Source organism: Macrobrachium nipponense, chromosome 10 (genome assembly GCF_015104395.2).
Source record: "Macrobrachium nipponense isolate FS-2020 chromosome 10, ASM1510439v2, whole genome shotgun sequence".
NCBI classification, from domain to species: domain Eukaryota; kingdom Metazoa; phylum Arthropoda; class Malacostraca; order Decapoda; family Palaemonidae; genus Macrobrachium; species Macrobrachium nipponense.
Genome location: NC_087204.1, coordinates 77,737,299 through 77,763,014, shown reverse-complemented (window position 1 = coordinate 77,763,014; position 25,716 = coordinate 77,737,299). Strand labels below are relative to the sequence as shown.

The 25,716-nt window shown below is 35.1% G+C and overlaps 1 protein-coding gene across 6 annotated transcripts in view; it reads left to right on the top strand.

Annotated features, from left to right (window-relative positions):
• The window catches only part of LOC135223709 (peroxidase-like), a 214,887-nt gene that overhangs the window by 159,401 nt on the left and 29,770 nt on the right, over nucleotides 1-25,716 (top strand). For all 6 annotated transcript variants that reach the window (XM_064262436.1, XM_064262442.1, XM_064262441.1 and 3 more), the window contains 2 exons: nucleotides 4,257-4,335; nucleotides 11,304-11,444. In XM_064262436.1, coding sequence (XP_064118506.1) covers nucleotides 4,257-4,335; nucleotides 11,304-11,444 — 220 coding nt within the window. The remainder of the gene's footprint in view (nucleotides 1-4,256; nucleotides 4,336-11,303; nucleotides 11,445-25,716) is intronic.

The window sequence follows — 25,716 nt, the reverse complement described above, 5'->3', positions numbered from 1 at the left end:
TTCAATTAGTTCATTATTAAGTAGTTATAATATGATCAAATGATATTTCCTATGACAGAAGAAAATATGTCATATAGCATAATCAGTAGTAAAATATTACATAAATGCTAAGGTATTGAATAAACTCAGAAAAATAGGCTAAGGTATTGCTAAATAATAATGCCTCTAATACATATTCATTACGTCAATATAGAGTAGTTTTAAGTCTTGGAATTGAAAATCATTACTATAGTATATAATTTTCAGCAATTGTTTAGCCTCATTTCTTGTGTCAGGAACTAGCCTAATAAGCCTAGTTTTACAGTACTTCACAGTTGAACTTTAACGGCAGCCATAGGGTTTAATTCTCTTATATTTCCTGACCCACAAAATGAGGCAAAATAATTAGTGCAAAATAATGACCATGATCATGATCCAATGTAAGTAATCTTGGGGTCAAGAAATTTAAATTCCAAAATCTTAAGACTGCCAAGGCCCTATATACATTAGATTTTAGTTGGTATTTTGCACAAATGTTTGGTCTGATTTCATGAAGCAGGAAGTTAATATGGCTTTTTTTTCTCACATTTTTAGCTTTTTAAACCACAGCTAATAGCGAATTGCAAACATGGTTTTTTTCGTTTGACTTGATCAATTAGAGCTATATTACCATAAAAGTAATCATCTTATTCAGGTAGGTCCTACATGTTGTAAACATTATCAATTGATGACCGATCTTTGTAAGAGCTAATATTAAAGTTAAATTGTCAAATTGACACTAGAAATGAGATAAAATACCAGAGTGAAAAGATGAAGGTAAACTAAGGAAATACCAGTTTATCTTTTTGTCATCTATTATTCAACGATCTTTTAAATCTTGTTGACACCTTTACCATGGAATTTAGATTTCCCTTTAGAATTTAGAATTTTTATCCCGAATTGAATTTTATATTTTAAAAAAATGCACTATTTAGTCATGGATGTGAATTGATACCTCTTCGAATATATTGATTAATTTATCAATACAAGCACCACCTTCAGCTTTCAGTTCTGTACCAAGAAAAGAATTGAATAAATGTTCTATTTCCTTAAGACTTTCTAAAAACTGGGAAGAAGGTCGATATAAAATCTTCCTCCTTACTTGGGAAATCCAATCGCTGCTCATTCCCTCTGTGTCTGCAAACCCTAAAGATGCTCGCTTATTCCTGAACTTATATGCCATATAGCCTCCTAGATATTTCAGTGCTTCTCTCTCTCTCTCTCTCTCTCTCTCTCTCTCTCTCTCTCTCTCTCTCTCTCTCTCTCTGCCCTACATAATTTTAATTTCAAAACAAGCTAAGCCAACTAAAATACTTTTCTATTGATAGCTATAGCTAATAGACAATATTTACCTGGAGTTATATCCTTAATATACATGTGCTGAGTAGGCACAGCAGTATCTTTCAATTTGCGTGCATTTTTAGGATGATAAACTAAAAGTATAATTTAAGCCTTTCTCCAAAATCACCAGGGACAAAATGAATGGAGCATATTCTTGCATTCTTTCCTTTTGCACATATTAACCCAAGTTGTGCAAAGAGATGGATCCTTTGGAAATCTGTAAAATGAAATGCCTTTCTCTTGGCAATGGCGATCATGATTATTGCAAACTAACACAGCACATACCACCATCTTTGTTCTCTTATCAACAGATTGAAATGTTAAAAGATCGAATTCTCTCCAAAACAGTAAACAGTATGAGTCAATGAATCTCTTGCCACTTACTCAGCTGGGTTCCAAATGACGTCACTGCGCGAGAAAACACAAAACTCGTTCTCTCACGAAATCACCTGACTTTTCTTCCACTTTGTCGTAATATATTGTCTAATTATAACATCGCACGCAGTGTGAAGGTGTAGTGGCACTCGTCATATTGATATAACAATGTGTCTACAAAACAGAGAAAGCCCAGTCTCCCATCTGTCTGCTCTGATGAAAAATGTTTAAAACTGTGATCTGACCAGTGGCCATCCATCTTTGGTGATTATGAATATGGTGATTTCATTATGTAATGGGATTAAAACCTGTTAAACCTCATTAGACATATTATGTAATCACTTTTGAGTATGTGTAGGAAATCTGTTATCAGTTACACTTAGCAATAAGATCTTTCTCTAGACTGTTATCATCACTGACAAAGAAACCCTACCCTGTGATATACGTATGTAAGTATATATATAATTATGATATTATATATATATATATAGGTTATATATATTAAATCTATATATATATAATACATATATATATATGCATATGTAGGATATGTATGATGATATATATATACATACATATATAGTATATATATACGTATATCCTATCCTAGACATATTATATATTATATATATATGTAGATGTATATATACACATATATATATATATATATATATATATATATATAGTATATATATATATATATATACACAGGGAAGTGTTTCTTTGTCAGAGACGATAACAATCTAGAGAAAGATCTTGCTGCTAAGTGTAACTGATAACAGATTTCCTACACATACTCAAAATGTATATATATATATATATATATATATAATGTGTGTGTGTATATATATATATATATGCATTAAACTACAAATGTCCTTTGCTATCTAATTTGCTCTATATCGGAATTAATATATTTTCATATACAGTATATGTTAACCGAAGAGGAATTTTTTTAGTTGATAAGAAATTTGACGGCTCATGGGCTCGAACCACAGAACCAAGAATTCAAGAAGTACAATGACGCTCTTAACCCACCAGACCAATCAAGCAGATATCGACTCTAAACAATGAATACCTGAGCACGGCAGATCCTCTTGATGGTCTGGTGGGTAAAGAGCGTCACTGTCTGTACGTCCAGCATTCTTGGTTCCGTGGTTCGAGCCCATGAACCGACGAATTTCTTATCAGCTAAAAAAATTCTCCTTCGGTTAACATAAATATATGAACGTGAATCAGTTCCGAGGTACAGCGAATTAGACATTAAAGGGTATTTGTAGCTTAATGCGCGTATATGAATCACGGTGATATATATATATATATATATATATATATATATATATATATATATATATATATATATATATATATATATGACATGAAAGTCTTGCAATCGCTACAGCCACATTCATCGTTTAATTACTTAATTGTCTAAACAAAGATGAACACCTATGCAAATAAGGTTCCAGAGGAGAATGTGGAAAGCGGAGTCTTGATAACAAGAGTAAACCCAGTACTTACACATTAAAATATCTTTTCTTTAGTTAAGACTCCTGGTTTCGTTGTAACTGTCGCCATCATCAGGTCGACAACAAAATCACAGAAAGAAGAATTGAAAAATCACTGAATCTCTAACGATCGTTGGAATACAGTAACGTTACACAAAAGGTTATGTAAGAAAAATGGTAATTTAAAAGTACAAAAAAAAAGATAAATCAAAAACAAAACAAAGCTATATCAAAAGAAACAAATACCCGTATCATGAAGGCACACACAACACACACACACAAAATTAAAAACTCAGCATCTCCGTGGACCTCTCGATGTTACTGATGGGAGGTATTGCCAGCTCCAAGAGATCCACTCAACAAAAGAGAACGGAAAATTACTCGAAGCATAGACGGTGATCACTATTTTCTGCATGATCCCGTATGACACTGAATGGTGGTTTTGCTAAAAGCCTATTTGTCCTAATAAATATTCCTAGGCGTTCAAACCATCGTACACGTGCTTTGCGATGGTTTGAACACCGAGGAAGATCTTTGTGTAATCTTTTGTGGTCGACATTCCTTAATTTTGCAATGATTAAATGATTTTCTTATGGTTGAGGTTTAAGGTTTGTGCTGTTTGAATATTTTATTGTCCGGAACTTGAAAAACGATTTACTCTCTGGAACAGGGATGAGGATGCTAACTATACTCTTTCCAGGGATACGATGTTGACCTTAGTAACTTTGAGTTCATGAAGTGATTCTATGAGTATATATTGTGTGGTTTGCTTGAAAATAGTAATATTGTGACGAATGTTAAGTATATTTGTCTAAAGCCGTCTGTTTCTATAGAATTGGACTATTATTATAAAAGTAGTTTAACCAGACCACTGAGCTGATTTCCAGCCCTCCTGAGGCTGGCCTACAGAATTGGAGATTTACTACCTCATTTATCATTATAGTTGTGCCGCCAGTTTGTGATACAAAATCAGCCAGTTGACCAATCAATCAATGTCAATCAATTACGTTTCAGGTGACGTCATTCATCGACGCTTCAAACGTCTACGGCTCCGATGACCAAGAAATGGCTCAGCTTCGCTTATGGGAACACGGTAAGTGTTTAATCAAGGCGCATTCACGCTGCACAGTTGAAAAACCCATTTGTAACTGTTACGAACACGTGTCGTCAACTTGTAGCTTACACATCATCAACTAGTTGAATACAAGGCAACGACGCATTGGTGAACAGGCTGAATACGATGTTGGTAGATCTACCCAATACATCATACGATCACCAGCACCTGCCAGAGATTCATCCCCAACTTACGGTAGTTGAGAAGTTTTCAACATGTATGTGATATGTACACGATAATTTGTCGAAGCGTGTTTACTGTACAAGTTTTATTGTTGTATGAGTGCCACCTTAACCCCAAGGAGTCGGCAGTAGACTGCATCTTAGAAGGTGGAAGGTTACTGTAAGTCAATGAAAATGCCAAGGCTTAGGTCTCAAGTATAACAAACATGTATTTCAATAAAGCCGTTTTTTTTAAAGAGTTTTTGAAAACGAAACTCTCAGTTTCTTCAAAACAAACTTATGTATTAAATGAACTTACGTTCAATATAAAGTTTCTCGAACACTAGAGAAAACGAAACAATGCATTTCTACCTCAAAATGACATTAGAAAACGGGGCCAGGGGTAACTGAGCAGAAAAAAATCATAATCTAAATTATGCTCTCTCTCTCTCGTGGTTATAGATGTTATTCCTATACTGTAACCATACTGTACGGTTGTAAAAATGTACAGTCGCGGAAAAGATTACGTTTACCCCCTGGATTCACTAGTCATGCTAAATGGCAACGCCGCTTTTGTTTACGTAGTAAAAAGTGTTGAAAATATGAATGAATTCGCTGTTCGCAAAGGCAGCTTATTGGTGGAGACGTTTCCTTACCAGTTAACATATTTTCACTTAATTATTTGAAAAGAAATAAAATGACTTGATATAGAAAAAATAAGTTTAAAAAACAAACTACAATGAGATTAATGATTTTATACATGATTTTTCCTGATTATATAAGAGGTTTATTAGCGGGAAATTACAAAAAGCAATATCATCATACAATTGCGTTTGGCTCTAGAGACTGATGTAGGAAATGGAAGAGCAGGGACGGGAAGCAGTTGTTGTTGTTTGTAAGGTAGAGACAACTATCCACTCATGTATAACTTCGGTAGCGATTTGTCTCTTAACTCCTAAACCTTTTAAAGCTAGTTCTGATTTCCCATTGAAACGATAAATAATGTTGCTAAAACGACCGAAAAATATTGATACAATTTATATAAAATCATATTAACATCACCTATTCTAGCTATACACGAAATGAGAGAGATATTTACATACAACGTGAAATGAATGACTGGACGTAAGAGTGCCTATGATTGGCTGATTACAGTTATGAGCGTTAATTCGTTTATCGACATATGCAATGAGACTCTATCTGTTTTGTGTAATCCAAACATTTTCATTTGAATATTATCTCTTCTACGCTGAAAGTTCTTTCAAATTTGTGTAATTCAGCCCAACAGTGGAGGAAAAGTAGTTCCATCTTAACCCTGGCTAGGTAACGGTAATTTGCGTTACCTATTAAGGTAACGCTGGGCATATATGACCGGCCGTAAGAAAATGTTTTTATAACATATTTTCCGCTAAGTTATAAAGACAATTAGGGTTTGTCTTATTGGTTTCACCAACCCTTAATACTACTCAGGTGTTTAAATCAAACAAAGAATGAAAAAAATATTTTTACTAAAAAAATAGAATGAAAAAATATTTTTACTAAAATTCACAGAATTCAGATATGTACAAAATCTTCAAAGGACTTCATCCCAGGTGGTGTCTTGAGCAAAGGAGAAAATCTGAGGCAAATTCGTCGAAAAGGGAGAGTTAAAAATCTGGGAAAAACGTGAGTAAAAAATTTTCCCTACTCCAAAAAAAATTTGTTCATCCTTCTTATTGGCTACCAAATGACTATAATGTATTTATGAAAATTGCTGAAAGTTATGTAATATATTAGTATATGATCTAAGAATACAATTATCATAAAAAAGTTATATATTTGCACACTTTAGTTTGAAAAAACAAGTAAATGCTAGTACCACTTTTTGAGGGACGATTTTTCACGCAATTCCTTCAAGTGAAATATGGTTTATTCGGTATTTACATTTTGAAAGGGCATCGTCCACGGAAGGGAATCAACTGCTCATCAACAGTTATATGAGGCCCTGGCTTGTAGTTCTGGCAGTGCTGGATGAGCATATTCCAAATCTTGCGAATTGGTGCCATCTTGTCTGTCTTACGACATTCCTGTCGAGAGGCACTGTCGTCGAAGCGGATGACTCGTAGAAGGAAGGCAAACCGGCGTTCAGTCATGACAGCTCTGTAGATGTGGGAGCCATCTAGCAAAGACCCCATGTCCAATGTGACCACATGGTTGTCCTTCCGTATTCCAGACAGGACCAAAAGACCAAGGAAGGCCTTCAACTCCATCACAGAGACTTCCCCAACCGTGTAGCTGTCAGCCTTCTTGAATTGTGGCCTCCGAGTCTCTATCTTCCGGTTGGTCTCCACGCAAATGGAGGCAATCATTGTGGCATCGAAGAAGAGACCGAAGAAATCACAGGGCTTTGTAATGCCTTGTGCTATAGTGCTGGAAGTCCCCCTGGGGATGTAATGGGTATCGTATCTAGGGAGGTCTAGATTGGTATCCTGGTGCCAAACTGTGCCCTCCCTTGCCTTGACACACTCCTCTTCCAGCTTCTTGAAAGGAGTTCCTACTGCACCATACAACTGGCCCCTCCTCCTTTTCCTGCTGCACAGTTCTGCAGACGTCAAGTTCTCTGATCGTACGTCATGGGACGTAAAGGGACGTGAAGGGGGGTCATCAGGGTCGTCCAAGTCTTCCTCGTCTGCTGGCATGATGTCCAAATCGTTCACAATAATAGTGACAGACCTAGTGACATCGGGGACCACAGGCTCAGACTTCTTACACCGTTTGGAAGCGGGACAAAGATTATATGAACTTGCCGAAGCTGAGGGGGACAACTTTGAGCTGCTTGAATAAAAGCTCAAAGCATGGAAGTGAAATACCCCATTGTCCTCGAGGTCTTCTTCAACCTCATGTGGGGCATCCTCTTCATCCTTGCTCTCACTTTCTGAAATAAAAAAAAAAATCAAAATTAGAAAATCAGCATATCCGCCATATTTTCTTCTAGAAGCATGCCAGCCGGCTGCTGGTGGTTCTAGAAGGTTGGTAAATCATTCACAAAAGTTGTATAAAAATATCAATAACACACATATAATGACAATTACGCTATAATCAATTATATAAAAACTGTGACTTTCACTAAACTCACGTACAACGGAACGCTGGGTCATAAATGATGGGTATACTCGTGAAAAACATGTTGTGGCGTCGAGTTCAACAGTGCAGCAGCAAGAGCAAGTCAGACATCTGCAAGAGCATATGCTCTAGTGTCGATTCACGGCTCACTGGCTAACTTTTTGACTAATGGGAAACCCAATTGCGCAGTTCTTAAAAAACGTGTTTTTGCGCAGCTTCATGGTTATATATGCCCAGCGTTACCTCTCCAGGGTTTTAAATAGCCAACCGTTCTGTATATCGTTATCAGAACAAAACAATTTTTTTTTTTTTTTTTTCAAGAATTTGGATGAATAGAATTATTGAAAATATTGAATTCCCAACAAATAGATACACAAGATTGGTGATGATAATACATGGACAGAGAAATTTGAATTGATAAATATTTCATGAAATGCATTGGCGATCCTGATAGGAATTCTATTTTTAGACATACTTTGTAGCAGTTGTCGGATAACATTTACTTTTTTAGCTCATTCGTTGTGGCTAGGAATTTAGGATGTCTACCCAAAAAGGATCAGCTAAGAACGAAGTTTCCTTTTCACCGACCGCTGCTGAGATCACACTAACAACTTTTAGTTATTTTTCACTATTAACATAATCATAGCATGCCACAGTTTTAATCATAATTTATCAGCCACTGGCCGTTGCTAAACGCTCTTTTACTCAAATTATACTTATTTAACACTCTTTAATAACATAGTTCACTCATTGACTGTATATATTTTTTCGTTTACCTTATACAAAAATTTTACAGTAACCTATATAATATATATATATATATATATATATATATATATATATATATAAAATTAAATAAGCTTTATCTATTTCGGTGTTCATCCCTTGATAGAGGCTGCCTGACAGTGGTTCAAATACAGTAATGAGGAAAGAACTTGTTTTCCACGTAAATGCTGGAGCAATGGCATGGCTTGGCTGCTCAAAGAATGCTGGCCACATTTAAGAAAATAGACGAGCAAAATAAATTTGTGATTTATTTTGCTAGATATTTGTGTGATCACATGATATCACTCTCTCTCTCGTCTTCTGAAATGGGTTGGGGACTATGTATACGTTTTTAAAGAAACAAGTCTATAAAATGTTTATTCAAATGTAATTACTGTATTTGTTTTCGGAGAAGAAATTCAGCAGCAAACTCAAATGGTTTTACAAATGCAGAAAATATCGTCAACGATGCCTTCCATGCTTTTTATTGTTCAACGTTTCTACCACACACAATGAGATTAAATTTTTTTTTTTCTTTTTTACAGAGGATTGATCTTTGCATGAGGTTGTTCAGTCTTGAGTTTCGTAAGGTCAAGAAACATTGAAACATTTATATACTCGAAAATTCAGAACTATGGTTATTATATTTCAAAAGATTATTGTGTGAGTCATACTACTACTACTATAATAATAATAATAACGCAACTGGTATTATGCAGACTTGAAGTTATAAATCATTTTGTTCTTTGATAATCTACAGGATAGAGCAAAATATAACTTGCTACTATATTTCCATCACCAAAGTAGAAACCTAATAGCTAATTAACATTTAAAGTTCATAAAAATCAATATCTTGTCCAGCCTTCATCATTTGCGATCACCTCCTGCAACCTATTTAGCATAGATGCAACGTGGTTGTAAATCATTTGCTGATTTCGTCGGCATAAGAACTCCCACTCTCGTAATGGTGCGCTCAAGCAGTTGGTGAGATCGCTTCTGTCCTTGCTCCCAACTGCTAACTATATTTCCTCATATATACATTTAGGCTTCATGTCGCATCCTTTGCTAGCCCATTCCAGGAGTTCAATATCTGGTGGTTCTGAAAACCATCGCCTAACAATGAGGGCATTAAGAATAGAACAGTTATCCTGCCAAAAAAGAAAGTGAAGCAAGTATCGCCGAAAAGATTTTTGTATCATTTGTATCATTAATTTATATAAATAAATTGAAAATCTTATATTAGATGCTATGAAACTCTTTATAGTAAATTGCCATTATCTAATTATGATGAGTAAGACAATGAATATCGCATAAGTTATTCCTTCAGGATAAGGAAGGGGGTATGCACGGACAGAAGGCGCCATTACTTCTTCTAATATCTCTATATATTTCTCAGCAGTGAAGCGGCCGCCAACTTCAAGTCCTCACACATTGTGTAAATGCACCCAACCCTATACATAGCATGATAATATACAGTCACTGTGAGCAAGTTAATAATTTGCCAATAATCTTCAGATGTCTTCCTAGACCCACCGCTCCGGTATTTATCTTTGAGGTTTCCTGATTCCTGCCACCGCCTCCACCAGCGTCTGACTATTGTCTTTGGAGTGCCAAGTTCCCTTGTATTGAAATTGCACCGTTTGACAACCTCTTCCTTTTAGCGCAACTATTGCCCGTCGTTATTCTCTATAAGGTTTTGGTTGATGCTGTTTCTTGAGGTTTACAAAACATTGTAAGGTAAACCTTTTCTCTCGGCCAAAAGTTCAGAAAGGCCTTAGTTTCGGGCCCACTTTCATGGATAAATAGCTTGTTGGAAAAGAAACCATCCCCCACCCTTATTCATACACCCATTCTCAGAAACTATTACCTTTCAGCATAACTGGAAGTGAACATATGCTGATCATAAAACCACTTATAAGTTATAATTAGTGATAGCATATAGTTTACAAACAATCTCTCTCTCGTCTTGAAAAAATGGGTTGTGGACAACGATTATGATTTTGTAGCAATTGCATCAACGTTTACTTTCAGTCAGTGTAGCGACAGTATCTATTTTTGAAATGGAAATTCCGCAGTAGGTTCTAAAGATCTTGGAGTTAGAGAAAAAGCGTTAACGAAGCTCTGCATGGTTTGATTAGATAGTTCACTGTTCCTACCCTCCCTCCGAACAACTTCTACCTCCTTCCATTCTGCCCCCCTCCACCCCCATCACCTTTGTCAGTCTTAGAAGCAGATGATTTTACTCTGCATAATTCCCTCCTGTAAAGAGTTTAATTTAATCCTGACAAAAAACACTAATTAACGAAATTTTCACGTTCCTGATTGTTCACACTTATATTTTTTTATCAACGTGTTTAATTTTTATGAAATACGTAATAAATATATGGTAACTGGTAAGGAGACGTCTGCACCAATGAGGATCGTCTACTACATAAACAAAAGCGGCGTTGCCATTTACATTGCCTCATGAACTCCAGGAGTAAAAGGAATCTTTTCCCCGACTGTACATGCTAATTCAGCGTCGCCTTTCATCCATCATAATGGATCTTATTGGTTATTATTATACTTCACACTGTTAAATTCTACGATGATTTATTGCATTGTCTTAATGGTAATTTGTTCGACTGTTTTTAGTGAATAAGAAAAATATGAAAATCTGATGCCAGCATATACTTTATATTATTTATACAATAATAATATACAGTGCGATATATATATGATATATATATATATCTCTATATATATACTATAATAATATACACTGCGATATATATATATATATATATATATATATATATATATATATATGTGTGTGTGTGTGTGTGTGTGTGTGTGTACATATATATATATATTTATTTAAACTTTTCTCTCTTGAAGAAAGAACAATTAAACATGTTAATATCCTTTTTCTCTTTATAGGTATGTTGAAGTACAAGCCAGTCAGATTCCGCAAGCCGCTCCTGCCTCCATTGGACCACTTCGACGAAGGAGAATGTAGGGAAAACTCCCGGAATCTTCATTGTTTCTTGGCTGGCGATGTGCGCGTCAACGAGCAACCAGGTAAGAGGCCTAATTGAAGGAGCGCTGGCGCATCAGTACCTCATAACGTCTTTTAAAATATTCGATACAACTTCTTAAGACTTTCCGGTATGAGGTCGAGGGAACACGAGTATCAGCCATTCTCAGCTCCACCTTTCGATGTTACTCTTATCTATTTCTGAGTTTGCGAGGAATCGTCGTGCAAATTTATTTCATGAGAAGTGGTTTTCTTTGCCGGGAAGTACTCCAACATTTGTGTCTTACACACAAAAATATTTTTGGTTCACTTGCCAATAATAACTAATAACTTCCACCACTCCGGACCTCTGTCTTACATTATAATGCGTCTGTGGCTTTGTCTTCTGATGGAAAAGCTACTTTCCCCCGTTTGGTTTCTTTGTTCATACTTTTGGCCAGTTACTCCACTGCTAACTGGCCTCCTAATCTGCCTCTCTCCTGCCCATGTTATCATTTCTATTCTCTGGTTGCAAGGACCGAGGTTCTTTCATAATTTCCAGATTGTTGGCTTGAAGAATTTGGCGATTAGCCGACTCCAGTGTTCTGGTCTAACTGCCTCATCATACCTTCGGCCTATCTTTTGGCCTAACACCTAAAAGGAATTAGCTTAACTTACTTTCCAATACAAACTGATTCCATCTTTCTTCCATGCTACTGAAATAGTTTCCATAAGACTAAGATTTTATCATTACGTTGTGCCACATCTTTCTGAGATCTATCTAGCTTCCATATTACACCTTGTAAGAGTATTGCTCTCGTTCTCTCAAAGACAGGTTTCCTTGCCTAGTTTGAGGCCGTGGACCATTAACCAGATAGAAAATATGGATTGATACCTTTGAAGGCAATAGACACGAGTAAACAAAACAAATTTGGGTTTAAATTTATTCACTTTAGAGTTTCCAAAACATCGGCATATATGTAGACTAACAAGGACCCAAGTGTTGAATATTTTGCTTGGAAATTTGTTACATAGAACTTTGAGAGGATACAGGTTTACAAGACTATAACATTCAGAAATTTGTTTAGACAGTTATAACGTGTTTTAGTTAAGTATGAGAAAAAATTACATATTTCTATTTTATTACAAAAATAATTGAAACACGCTGTGGATGGCCAAAGGTCCATGAGCTGCAGGGAGAAAACTTCATGAGCCATTACAGTTTTGATAACCACTACTTAGTATTCAAAGGCTTTGTTGGTGAAACTTCCTGTGTATGATTTTTGTTTTTTAATCTAAATCATCTTCAGGGTTTATGTTATTGTTTACTTGCACTAAAGCGTCTCCCTTCCTCTTATATATATATATATATATATATATATATATATATATATATATATATATATATATATATATATATATATATACTATTACATACTATATCTATATATATATATATATTATATATATATATACATATATACATATACATATATATATATATTATATATAATTATATATATATATATATATATATATATATATATATATATACACACATATATATACAAGTATGTGTGTGTAATTTTTATCTCACCACCTTCACATTTGATATAAACAAACATTAAGCTACAAATGTTTAATATCCAATTCGCTCCACCCCCGAAATAATGAGCAAATTGGATATTAAACGACATTTGTAGCGTGATGTTAATATATATATATATATATATATATATATATATATAATATATATATATATATATATATATATATATATAGACAGATATAGATATAATGTGTGTGTGCGCGCGCGCCGGTGGTGGGTGTGTGTGTGTGTGTGTGTGTGTGAATCTCACTTGCGATCTGATGTGAACGGAATTTCCTCGGTTTCCAAGCAGACGAACAAAAGCTGAATTTACACAGAACAGCCATTTGCCAGATCAGAGTAAAAAACACCACAAGACTGCTGATGAACAGCAAATACGCGAAACTTCACCAGCGGAGTCCGCTTGAAAACCGAGGAAACTCCGGTCACACGAGATCGCAAGTGAGATTCGGCATCTTTCGATCGATGACCTGAACAAGGTATTCAGCTGCAGTGCCATGGTGGAAATTTTCATCGTTGAACCATGGAACTTTTCATAAAGTGTGGTTGGAATCAAATTCGAAGGTGTGAGACGAATGTACGTGTAAGTGCATACGACTGTTATGATATGCTTGGGGCACGATAGCACTCGGTGTCGAACATGAGGACATCTAGGGAACTGGAAATCTGAGTGAGTGGAGACTGGAAAATTACCTACATGCATGAACTTTCCTTTGCAGACTAAGTTACGTTTTTTCTATCAGTGTTCACCATTTATTTCAAGGGATTTTCATTACCATTTCTGTTTTCTGTGGACCTTTGTTGATTGAGAGAACTGCTCCAATGCAACGGGCATTGAAAATGGTGTGTGGAAGTGATCATGTAGTTGGAATTGACTCCCAAACAATTAGGACGCTGTGTCACGGACTTTTTGTGGTTAATAGGCTGTAATTAGTGATGATGGGTGGAAAGGAAGTTTTTTATTTCCATTTTCTATTTTGCTTGACGTAAGGGTTCATAACCCGTTTCTTGCCTATTTCCATTGACCAGTGTTGTTAAATTTCCCAAATAAATAATATATATATATATATCTATCTATCTATATATCATTCTATAATGTATATATATATATATATATATATATATATATATATCTATATATATATAATATATATATATACATTACAAATATATGTGTGCTTGTATATAATTTACGTGTGCATTTGTGAAAATTATGCAACTTTACGTAAATACTTCTGTTAAAAATAATATGTTTAGATCTGACAAATCCCTTTTGGTATGCAGAATATCTCAAAACTCTGCCCCAATTAGGAGGGGAGAAACTTGGCACTTTTATATATGAAAGTCTTTTGCGAGATCCAAGAACTTCCAAGACGAAAGCTTCTGCGTATTAAATAAAAACGTGGAAGACGCATTAGTAATCTTGAGGGGGAAATAAGAGCGTCGTGGGTGTCGAAAGAAGACAGATTAAGCCCTTGGGGATTGGATGAGATCTTTACGGCGTAAGTGACGCAAGAAGAAGAAGAAGAATTAGGAACGTGACAAAATATCTATGTTCAGTGATACGTCGTTGCTTATGTGTGTCTGAAACAAAAGCAAAGATAATTTCAGTCGATGGTTTCCGTCCTCCAGGAGGTATGTTTGCGCGTGCGCGCGCGCCAGAGAGAGAGAGAGAGAGAGAGAGAGAGAGAGAGAGAGAGAGAGAGAGTAGTTCTGGGATGGAGTGAGGAATTGCAGAAGTGGAAGGTGTAGTTCAGAGTCAATTCCACACACAATTTCAATCCTTTTTTTTTTTTTTTTGTCTGTCTTTCTCCCAGCGTTATTCTTTTTCTCTATCAACTCTGTCTTTCTCCTGGATAATAAAATCCATCGTTATTGGTTTGGCAAAAGGTGCCTTGTGGCTTTGAGAAAATAGTGGCAGGTTAGATGTCAAATGGAGGAAAAGAGTAGAGAATAATTGAGATACGTAAGTATTGAAAGGAAGGAACAGAAAGAGAGACGAGTCGTGTAAGTTGGGAAAGGAAGAAGGAAAATCATTTATTTCTCTGATACAGGAAGATTTACTGGAGAAGTAGCGAGAGAACGGAGGATAAGATTCCAGAGATTCTGATGGAGGGAGGATAGTCTGGTCAACGGGGAATTAAGCCTAGGGATTGGTTTATTGTCAACATCTAATTTCACAAAATTTAATGTAAGTTGCTAGAGAAAGTTTTCACTTTTATGTAAGCGTAAAGTGAAATTAAGATTTTTAGGTTCAGTTGAAAAAACATTTAAAAAAAGTCACAGTAAATTAACGTAGTTTTTCCAAGAGCATAGGAAATATTATTTTACTCCCAAGCTAGTATGAATATTATAATGGCTTGAAAAGACGAAATTTTCTGTTTAAGTCAAGTGGAGTAAGATTTGTTATTCAGAATTTCAAGAAAATATCTTGGCGATAGTTTGAATATCTTAATAGACTGAGATTTCACGCATTTTATTTTTCATATTACATGACGCGAATTTTCTAAAGCGGAGCACAACTTAGCTGTTATCAACTTATTTGACAATGTTTTTGGCAAGTTTGAACAAGAAAAATAATTCGTTTTATTTTGAGGGTAAAATGAGACTAATAGTTTCCAAATTTCTCCATAAAATGGTTTCGAGTTTAGTTAGTAAGTTGCCAATAAGTCTCCTGTATTGTAGATAATTTCCAAAGGATATTGCAAAGAGATTTAAACGATTACTTTCCAAGAACTCAAAATGATTATTAACAAGAATTTCTTTGTTACTGTCAAAATCTCATTTTTGCTATGAGTAAGACGTTACGTGGATATTCCAATGAATTTCTACGGTGTTTGTCAATATACTGCAATGTCTATTGCCACAGTGCAATAAATGTTATTTTGAATCAATGACAATGATTTAGTCAAAATATTACAAAGGGGACTTTCCATGAATTACGATGATATACCTAATAGAATTCAACGCTTATATTCAATCAATTGCAATGGCAATTTACATTAATTTCAGCGATTATTGCGACATTTTACAAGGGTTAACTGTCAATAAATTACGGTGATTATTGCAGGTTGCTTAAAACGCTTATTGTAAATCAGTCACAAGGAATTTGTGATCGTGGTTTCAGAGCTGCCTGATCATTTGGTACCACTCTCCCATTACCTTGTCATTTTATTTTGTATATAGAACGAATTCTGATAATCAAGTCACTTAGTATTCATCCAAATGTTAATCAATCATGTTTCCTTCAGGTGGCACTAGAGGGAATTTCTCTCTCTCTCTCTCTCTCTCTCTCTCTCTCTCTCTCTCTCTCTCTCTCTCTCTCAATATTATGCAATAATACGTAAACGCATCATGAATGTAATACAAATACGAGGCATGTATACAGAAACAGCCCTATGAGACTGGATGTAGTAGGGTTAACGAGCCTGGTTCGTAAGTAATCGACCTCTACAGAAAATCTAAAGAAATCCTTTGACGTTTGGTCAGTGGGAAATGGGTCACAATGAAGCCCGAAGGCCAGCTGGGTAGAAAGGATTACCGACAAATCTACTATAGTCTTATGGTGCCTGCCTATAGAAGATATAGTTCGCTCTTGCCTATGTCCATATGGGTACTTATTTCAGTGGGATCTCGCGCGAGCGCGCGCGTGTGTGTGTGTTTATGTATGTATGTACGTATGCACGCGTGTGTTTCAGTTCTTGCCGAACGTGAAGTTGGGGGATTTTAAAGTTTACGTACAAGATATCCTCCTTATCTGTGATGGCCAATTAGGCGAGTCTGTTCGGGTCTTTAGAAATTCTTAGGAGAGGCTAAGGAGATGTGATCCATCCCTGATGACATCCACGTCGTGAGTAAAGCCTCGATAAATTGGCCGAAAATAGGGTTCTGCGTTCGATATAACCAATCATTGGTTTTCACCTCACCTCGGGACGAGACTTCAAGGGTAGAGAGAGAGAGAGAGAGAGAGAGAGAGAGAGAGAGAGAGAGAGAGAGAGAGAGAGAGAGAGAGAGAGAGAGAGATTTCGTTCAATCTCTGTTGTTAAGGATATGCTAAGGACGCTTTTCAAAATTCTCAGTGACATTCTCTCTCGACGCTAAATGTCTTCGGTGTTCAAAATGTTAGGGCTAAAAACCATTAAAAAAAAACTTTTTTTTTTTTTTCTTTTCACAAATATTTTTGAACTTGCGATCATATCAACCGGTAGGTAATTTACTCCTGGGACTGGAGCAGCTCTGGAATGTGGGGCCATCCTCGGGAATTCTCTTGGAGCTTCCTTATACGAAGATTCTTAAAATCGATCTTACATTCCTGTTCGTCTAGCCCTGGGGAACTAAGTTTATGGGTGGCTTTGGGGCTCAGCCCCATTCATTTACGTTACTGTTCCCTCGCCATGTTTTTATGCAGGCCTAAGCATTGGGCTGCCAGCCCTACGGCCTTTGTATCAGAAATGGATTGCTCCCATGCGCGGTCCCCGCCTTAGTAGGATATTTTTCCCTTGAATCTTTTTCCCCAGATGTATTTTCAGTGTCATTAGTCGACGGCGATGTTTTGATGTGACGTATTTATAGCAACATAATTGACGTCTGATTTCTGCTAGTCATGCCATACAAGTCACTGATTATGACTGTTATTGAGTTTTACACCTCATTTCAAGATCCTTTTGTTCAGAAGTCGTTCTCTCTGCATTAACTCATTCTTCACAAAAAATTCATCTTTTTACAAAAATTTCCTCTCCACTTCCCTTCCTCAATTGCTCTTCTTCACCATTCTCCTCTTTCTTCCCTTACACCATTAATTTGGCTATCCCACAAACCAATTGCTTTGCTCCTCCTTTCTGTAGGTCAATATTGACAGACATTTCCTTCTGTTCGGCACAGCCTACGTCCTTTCTAATTGCCCACCAGCGCAGGCCTCTTCCTTCTTCCACCTCGAACACGCTCTTCACAGCAATGTTTGTGCCCACATGCTAGATCCTTTTGGCATTTCCTTTATGTAAGTGTAGTTCCCCGTGGGACTGACAACCTAACATACTTTTTTCTAGTCTAGGCCCAATTAAATAAGATAAGGGAAGAGGGAGGGAGAGAGTTGGAACTTCATACAACTTGTGATAGATCTGACTATGGATTAAAGAAACCATTTAAAAGTATGAGAAAACAGAAGAGATAGAATTCCAAAGGACTTACAGTAGAGGAAAGGAATCCGTGAACAAATAATGCAGTCTGAGTTGTTACTGATTTTGACAAAGTAAGATTAACTAGAGTAAAAAGGCTGATGGAGTTATGGAGCCTCTGAGATTAAAGGTGCCTTTCCTGATTGCAATAAAAGACTTGGCTGAAACATTATCTGTAGAGAAGGCGAATCTGAGAAAAATACTGCATTTCAAACAGGAACGAATACGCCTAACAAAGTTTTTAATAATGCTGCTTGTGCCAACCTCTATAGTGATACTGTAGTACAGTGAAAAGAAAGAAGTTTCAGTGTGATATTATTAGACTTTATAGTAATTTCTTTATGGCGCTGTAATCATTAACACTGACGAAAAAAATCAGAAGGGAGAAGTTTGGAAATGCCTTAGGCTTATAGTGGTTAGCAGATTAACAGATAAGGAAAACTGCAGACAGGAATATCAGGATACTTAGCTTACCTAAATGGAATGAACTTAAGGAGGATGGAAAGAGTTCAATGTAACTTTTAATTTTAAGCCATTACTCAGAAGTAGCTGCGCTAACTTTTCATTTCTAATGCTATGGCCCACTAGTACAGCCACTTTCTGTCAAAACATTATCATCTCTATCTCTACAGTCCAACAGACAGTCTCGTTTCGATATCATTAGTCCAGAGACATTCTCAGTACTGTAGCTCTGGTTCAGAAACACTCATTCTTGCTTTATGACCAAAAGACTACCAATACCGTCTTTACATTTCCCAAAAATGCAACAGCAGCCCCATTTCCTCTTCGACTGGCAAAATTATTATAATATTTCTTATTTTCGACATCAGGCATTTAATACTATTTTCTATATGCCTCTATGGTACAATGCCATTCCCAGTTCCATCTGCAGTCTTGTTGCATGTCCATTTCTGTCTCAAGCATCCAATACATCAAAACTCTCGGATTGCAGTTCAGGGACATTTTTATCAATTCTTTGACCATTGAGTGTCAGTCCTGATTCTACACTGACTGCCATACTGCACTTCCATTTCTGCCTTTACCATGAAACTGGTTTTCAGTTCTCCCTGAGATTGCGCACCGGTTTTATTTCTTCCAATAATCGTGAAGGCCACTTGTCTCAGTTATTCAGAAGTCATGTTGAGTGTTCCTACGCCTGCTTAGGATGTTCAATATTTTGTTAAGTATCCCTAATTTTGGACTGTCAAGTATTCTGGTTTCTACTTCGACAGCATAAAGCCGCGTTCAATATTATTGTTTCTAGCTTGAACATCTGCCTCCTCGGCCATCGGAAAGTCTAATTAAATGTTCATGTTTCTGCCTCAACTTCAAATTTTATGTAAAGTATTTATTACCCCAGTGATTCTCAACCTTTTTTTTTGTGTTTGGGGGGGGGGGTGGGGGGGCATACAACTTTTCTCCATATGTCAGAGTGTCATCCACCCCCCCAACCCCCTTTTCCAAAATCGTCTGCCTCAATGGGTGCATTCCAAATAATATGCAAAAAATTACCATAACACACAGACACAGCTAGCGGCGAGAAAGCCCAGCATGACCTCTCAGTAGTGCGGACTGATGCAGGCTGCGTTCTGTGTGGTCCTAGAGCCGGTTTGATCCTGCCAATCTGTGGTCACAATTCCCCCCTGAAAATCTGAAATTCCTCCTTGGGGAATATCCTTGGTGTCTTCCTCGACCAACGGTGGACAAAATCGAGGGTTATTAGCTCTACGTACATTCAAGAGCCCCGTCAAGAATTCCTGGAGACCGCGCCGAGCATTCCCGCTTCTGCGTTGGCTGTCCAATAGCCAGCGGAAGTATTCCCCATTCCAACTTCAGAAAATAATGAGGGGGAAGCTTCCTGGACTTCATCCATCATTATATTGGGATTTGAGGGAATATCTCCGGTCGGGTTCTTTAATTGATTCTTCTTGAATAACAGAAACGGATTAGGCGGTTCGAACATACTAATGAGAGAAATCTAACGACCCATCTCGAGTTGGCTCTGTTTTTTTTTCTTTTTTCTTTTTACGTTTCAGTATTACCACCGGATGTTTATCTTATTATCCCTTATCAGTGTCATTATTCTATAGTTGCGTTATCAGCCTCCCTTGCCAGTTGCGCAAATTTCTTAGCGAAAGGTATAGCTGCCCTTAGATTGCTGCTTGAGAACTTGGAATCCCTTATTAGCGTCGATGTTCTACGGTGGCTTCATTCAGCATCCCTTTTCGTCTTAGCAGATTTCCTATTGAGAGAATGCCGTCCCTAAATCTATACTGAAAACTGTGATATAATTACTATAGATCCCAACTGTAACACTTAGAAAAATTAATTAATACTGCCATCCCGCAAAACACAAAAATGTTGGCGGAGAAGGGAGAAGTTGAAAGTGAGCGTAACCAATAATAGGGGAATAAGAGAGAATAGAAAACGGAAAGATGGCATAATGAATAGACGTGGGCATAATGCATGCTGGTGTAGATGATCCACGAATAATGGAATTTAGACTTGCACAGATAATATCCCGACGCAAAGATTCTTCTCAGTTCTTCGATGAAAGCGTTAATTCTTCTCCCCTGCGCGGCGGTCAGCACGGAGATCGTTTTTTAAACTATTTGTTAGATTTGTTTTCAAACTGTTTGTTAGATCTATTTTTCAAACTGTTTGTCAGATCCATTTTTCAGACTGTTTGTTAGATCTATTTTTCAAACTTTTTTAGATCTATTTTTCAAACTGTTTGTCAGATCTATTTTTCAGACTGTTTGTTAGATCTATTTTTCAAACTTTTTTAGATCTATTTTTCAAACTGTTTGTTAGATCTGTTTTTCAAATTGTTTGTTAGATCAGTTTTTCAAACTTTTTTAGATCTATTTTCAAACTGTTTGTTAGATCTGTTTTTCAAACTGTTCGTTAGATTGGTTTTCAAACTTTTTGTTAGATCTATTTTTCAAACTTTTTTAGATCTATTTTTCAAACTGTTTGTTAGTTCTGTTTTTCAAATTGTTTGTTAGATCTATTTTTCAAACTGTTTGTTAGATCTGTTTTTCAAATTGTTTGTTAGATCTATTTTTCAAAATGTTTGTTGGATCTGTTTTTCAAACTGTTTGTTAGATCTGTTTTTCAAACTGTTTGTTAGATCTAATTTTCAAACCGTTTGTTAGATCTGTTTTTCAAATTGTTTGTTAGATCTGTTTTTCAAACTGTTCATTAGATTGGTTTTCAAACTTTTTGTTAGATCTATTTTTCAAACGTTTTTAGATCTATTTTTCAAACTGTTTGTTAGTTCTGTTTTTCAAATTGTTTGTTAGATCTATTTTTCAAACTGTTTGTTAGATTTGTTTTTCAAACTGTTTGTTAGATGTGTTTTTCAAACAGTTTGTTAGATGTGTTTTTCAAACAGTTTGTTAGATCTATTTTTCAAACTGTTTGTTAGATCTATTTTTCAAACTGTTTGTTAGATCTATTTTTCAAACTGTTTGTTAGATCTGTTTTTCAAACTGTTTTTAGATCTATTTTTCAAACTGTTTGTTAGATCTATTTTTCAAACTGTTTGTCAGCTTTATTTTTCAAACTGTTTGTTAGATCTGTTTGTCAAACTGTTTGTTAGATCTATTTTTCAAACTGTTTGTTAGAAGTGTTTTTCAAACTGTTTGTCAGAACTATTTTTCAAACTGTTTGTTAGATCTATTTGTCAAACTGTTTGTTAGATCTGTTTTCCAAACTGTTTTGTTCAGATTCTGTTTTTCCAAAGACTGTTTTGTGTTAAGATATGTTTTCAAACTGTTTATTTTTCGAGTTGTTTTTCAAACTGTTTGTTAGATCTTTTTTCAAACTTTTTTTAGATTTTCTAAATTTTTCAAACTGTTTGTTAGATTTCTGTTTTTTCAAAAAAAATTTTTGTTAGAATCTATTTTTCAAACTGTTTGTTAGATCTGTTTTTTCAAATTTTTGTTTGTTAGATCTAAATTTTTCAAACTTTTTTGTTTGTTAGATTCTGTTTTTCAAATTTTTGTTTGTTAGATCCTAAAAATTTTTTCAAACTGTTTTGTTAGATCTTTGTTTTTCAAATTGTGTGATCTATTTTTCAAACTGTATTTTTGTTAAATCTGTTTTTGAACTTTTAGATCTATTTTTCAAACACGGTTTGTTGTTAGATTATTTTTCAAACTGTTTGTTATCTGTTTTTTCAAATTGTTTTTTTAATCTATTTTTCAAAACTGTTTTGTTAGAATCTGTTTTTCAAATTGTTTTTGTTAGATCTATTTTCAAACTGTTTTTGTTAGATCTGTTTTTCAAACTGTTTGTTAGATCTCAAAACAGTTTGGTTAGATCTGTTTTTCACTGTTTGTTAGATTATTTTTTCAAAACAGTTTGTTTAGATTTTGTTTTTCAAACGTTTGTTTGAATGGTTTTTCAAAACTGTTTGTTAGATTTGTTTTTTTCAAAAATTTTTGTTGGTTAGATCTATTTTTCAAAACTGTTTGTTTGATTTGTTTTTCAAAACTGTTTTTTGTTAGATGTTGTTTTTCAAACAGTTTGTTTTCGATCTATTTTTCAAAAAAATGTTTGTTAGATCATTTTTCAACTGTTTTGTTAGATCTATTTTTCAAACTGTTTGTTTAGATCTATTTTTCAAAATGTTTTGTTAGATCAATTATTTTTCAAAAACTGTTTGTTAGATTTGGTTTTTCAAAATGTTTGTTAGAATGTGTTTTTCAAACAAGTTTGTTAGTCTATTTTTCAAACCTGTTTGTTAGATCTGTTTTTTCAGACTGTTTGTTTAGATATTTTTCAAACTGTTTTTTGTTAGATTATTTTTCAAACTGTTTGTTAGAAGTATTTTTCCAGACGTTTTTAGATTAATTTTTCAAATGTTTGTTAGAATTTATTCTTCAAATGTTTGTTAGATCTATTTCGCCCAAAACTGTTTGTTAGATCCTGTTTTCCAAAACTGTTTGTAGATTATTTTTCGAACTGTTTGTTAGATATGTTTTTCAAAAAACTGTTTGTCAGGTCATTTTTCACCTGTTTTTGAAAGTTTTTTCCAAACTGTTTCATAGATCTATTTTTCAAACTGTTTGTTAGATCTGTTTTTCAAACTGTTTGTTAGATCTATTTTTCAAACTGTTTGTTAGATCTGTTTGTCAAACTGTTTGTCAGATCTATTTTTCAAACTGTTTGTTTATATCTGTTTTTTGGCAAAAAAAAACTGTTTTTTTGTCAGATCATTTTTCAAACTGTTTGTTAGATTTCTGTTTTTTTCAAACTGTTTGTCAGATCTATTCTTTTTCGTTTGTGTCAGATCTATTTTCATTTTTCTGTTTGTTTTCGATCTGTTTTTGAAAAAAAAAAATAAAAAAAAAAAAAAACTGTTTGTCAGATCTATTTTTCAAACTGTTTGTCAGTCTATTTTTCAAACTGTTTGTTATATCTGTTTTTTTCAAACTGTTTTTTTGTCAGATCTATTTTTCAAACTGTTTGTTAGATTTTGTTTTTTTCAAATTGTTTGTCAAGATCTATTTTTCAAAACTGTTTGTTCGATCTGTTTTTCAACTGTTTTGTCAGGTCTATTTTTCAAACTGTTTGTCAGATCTATTTTTCAAACTGTTTGTTAGATCTGTTTTTTCAAAACTTTTTGTTTGTTAGATCTGTTTTTCAAACTGTTTGTCAGATCTATTTTTCAAACTGTTTGTTAGATCTATTTTTCAAACTGTTTGTTCGATCTGTTTTTCAAACTGTTTGTCAGATCTATTTTTCAAACTGTTTGTTAGATCTGTTTTTCAAACTGTTTGTCAGATCTATTCTTCAAACTGTTTGTTAGATCTATTTTTCAAACTGTTTGTCAGCTTTATTTTTCAAACTGTTTGTTAGATTTGTTTTTCAAATTGTTTGTCAGATCTATTTTTCAAACTGTTTGTCAGCTTTATTTTTCAAACGTTTTTGTTTAGATTTGTTTTTCAAATTGTTTGTCAGATCTATTTTTCAAACTGATTGTCAGATATGTTTTACAAACTGTTTACTTGTTAGTGTCACGGATGAGGGCAAAGTGTAAGATGTAGTGGGATAGAAGTTGGGGAATCAAAAATATGACGAGGATAAAAAAGAAGAAGAAGAAGAAGAAGAAGAGAAGAGGAGGAGGAGGAGGAGGAGGAGGAGGAGGAGGAGGAGGAGGAGGAGGCAAAAATGAATGGCCTGAAAGGAATGACCTGAGAATAGTATCAGGTGAGGAAAAGAAATGTCCTTTTCAAACGGATCATCGAGCCGATGCTTCTTAATGAAGTGTTGTTGCAGAATCTTCGTAAGGGTGAGACGAAAAGGAAAAGAAAATGAGAGACGGGTGAAGAATATTGTGAGTTTTATTTTGAATCGGTCTTCTGCAAAGAGGAGTAAAAAAAAAAAAAAAAAAAAAAATGGGATGTGGGTTGGTAGAGACCTTGGAGGAATAATAGTTATTCCTCCAAGGTAGAGAATATTACGTACGTAGATACAAGCGCCTCGGTGGCATGATCGGTATGGTCTGACCTGCCACCTCGGTGGCCGCGAGTTCGATTCTCGGGTATTCCATTGAGGTGTTAGAGATGCGTATTTCTGGTGATAGAAGTTCACTTTCGACGTGGTTCGGAAGTCACGAAAGCCGTTGGTCCCGTTGCTGAATAACCACTGGTTCCATGTAACGTAAAAACACCATACAAACAAAACAAACGTAGATACAAAATAGATAAATACATAAGACAAACGAGAAATTGCCTAAAAGTATTTAGGTAGCGCGATTATGTTGAATGAATTTCAGACATTAAGGTAGAAAGGAATTGAAAGATTATCTGACTCACACACAGTAAGTTGTCTTGCGTTACAACTGCAATGGTCACTAATGTCGACAAAGGAACAAAAAGATAATCGACTCAATTAACTGCAAAAATACTTGAAAGTCCCAGTGCAACCTAATAGTGAATATCGCACTAAATATTGTGGTCAGTTCATTGTCGTAAAACCAGGCTGTGAAGCTGAAAAATTTTATTTTGCAGAATTACCTGAGATTCAGTTGTTACTCTGAATTACGCCATGTTAGGACACTAAATTGTGTCAGATGTATGACACTAAAGCACATTATATAAATAAGAACGCTCAACCAAGCCATGTTAGGAGAAAGGTTTTAACTCGAATTTCGCTTCTTAAACCACGTCATTATTATTTTTCAGTTACATTCACATGGAATAAACCAAAAATCTATCAACTTACAAAGGAAACCGTAAAGCGATTTATAATGCCCAATGTATGTTAGTATTTGTATGGATGTTAAAATTCCCTTAATATTTGAATTTGAAATATTATTCACAGATCAAGAGTTACGTTAGTTTCAGTATATCTTGATTGGTCTTCCAATCTATTTTTTATTTTACTTTTTTCTTTTTGTTTTTATTCTAATAGTATCCATAGATGCTTTCTCTTTTAATTAACTTGAAGGTTAGATTACATTAGTTTTATTTGTTTGTTTGTTTGTTTGTATGGTGTTTTTACGTTGCATGGAACTAGTGGGTATTCAGCAACGGGACCAAC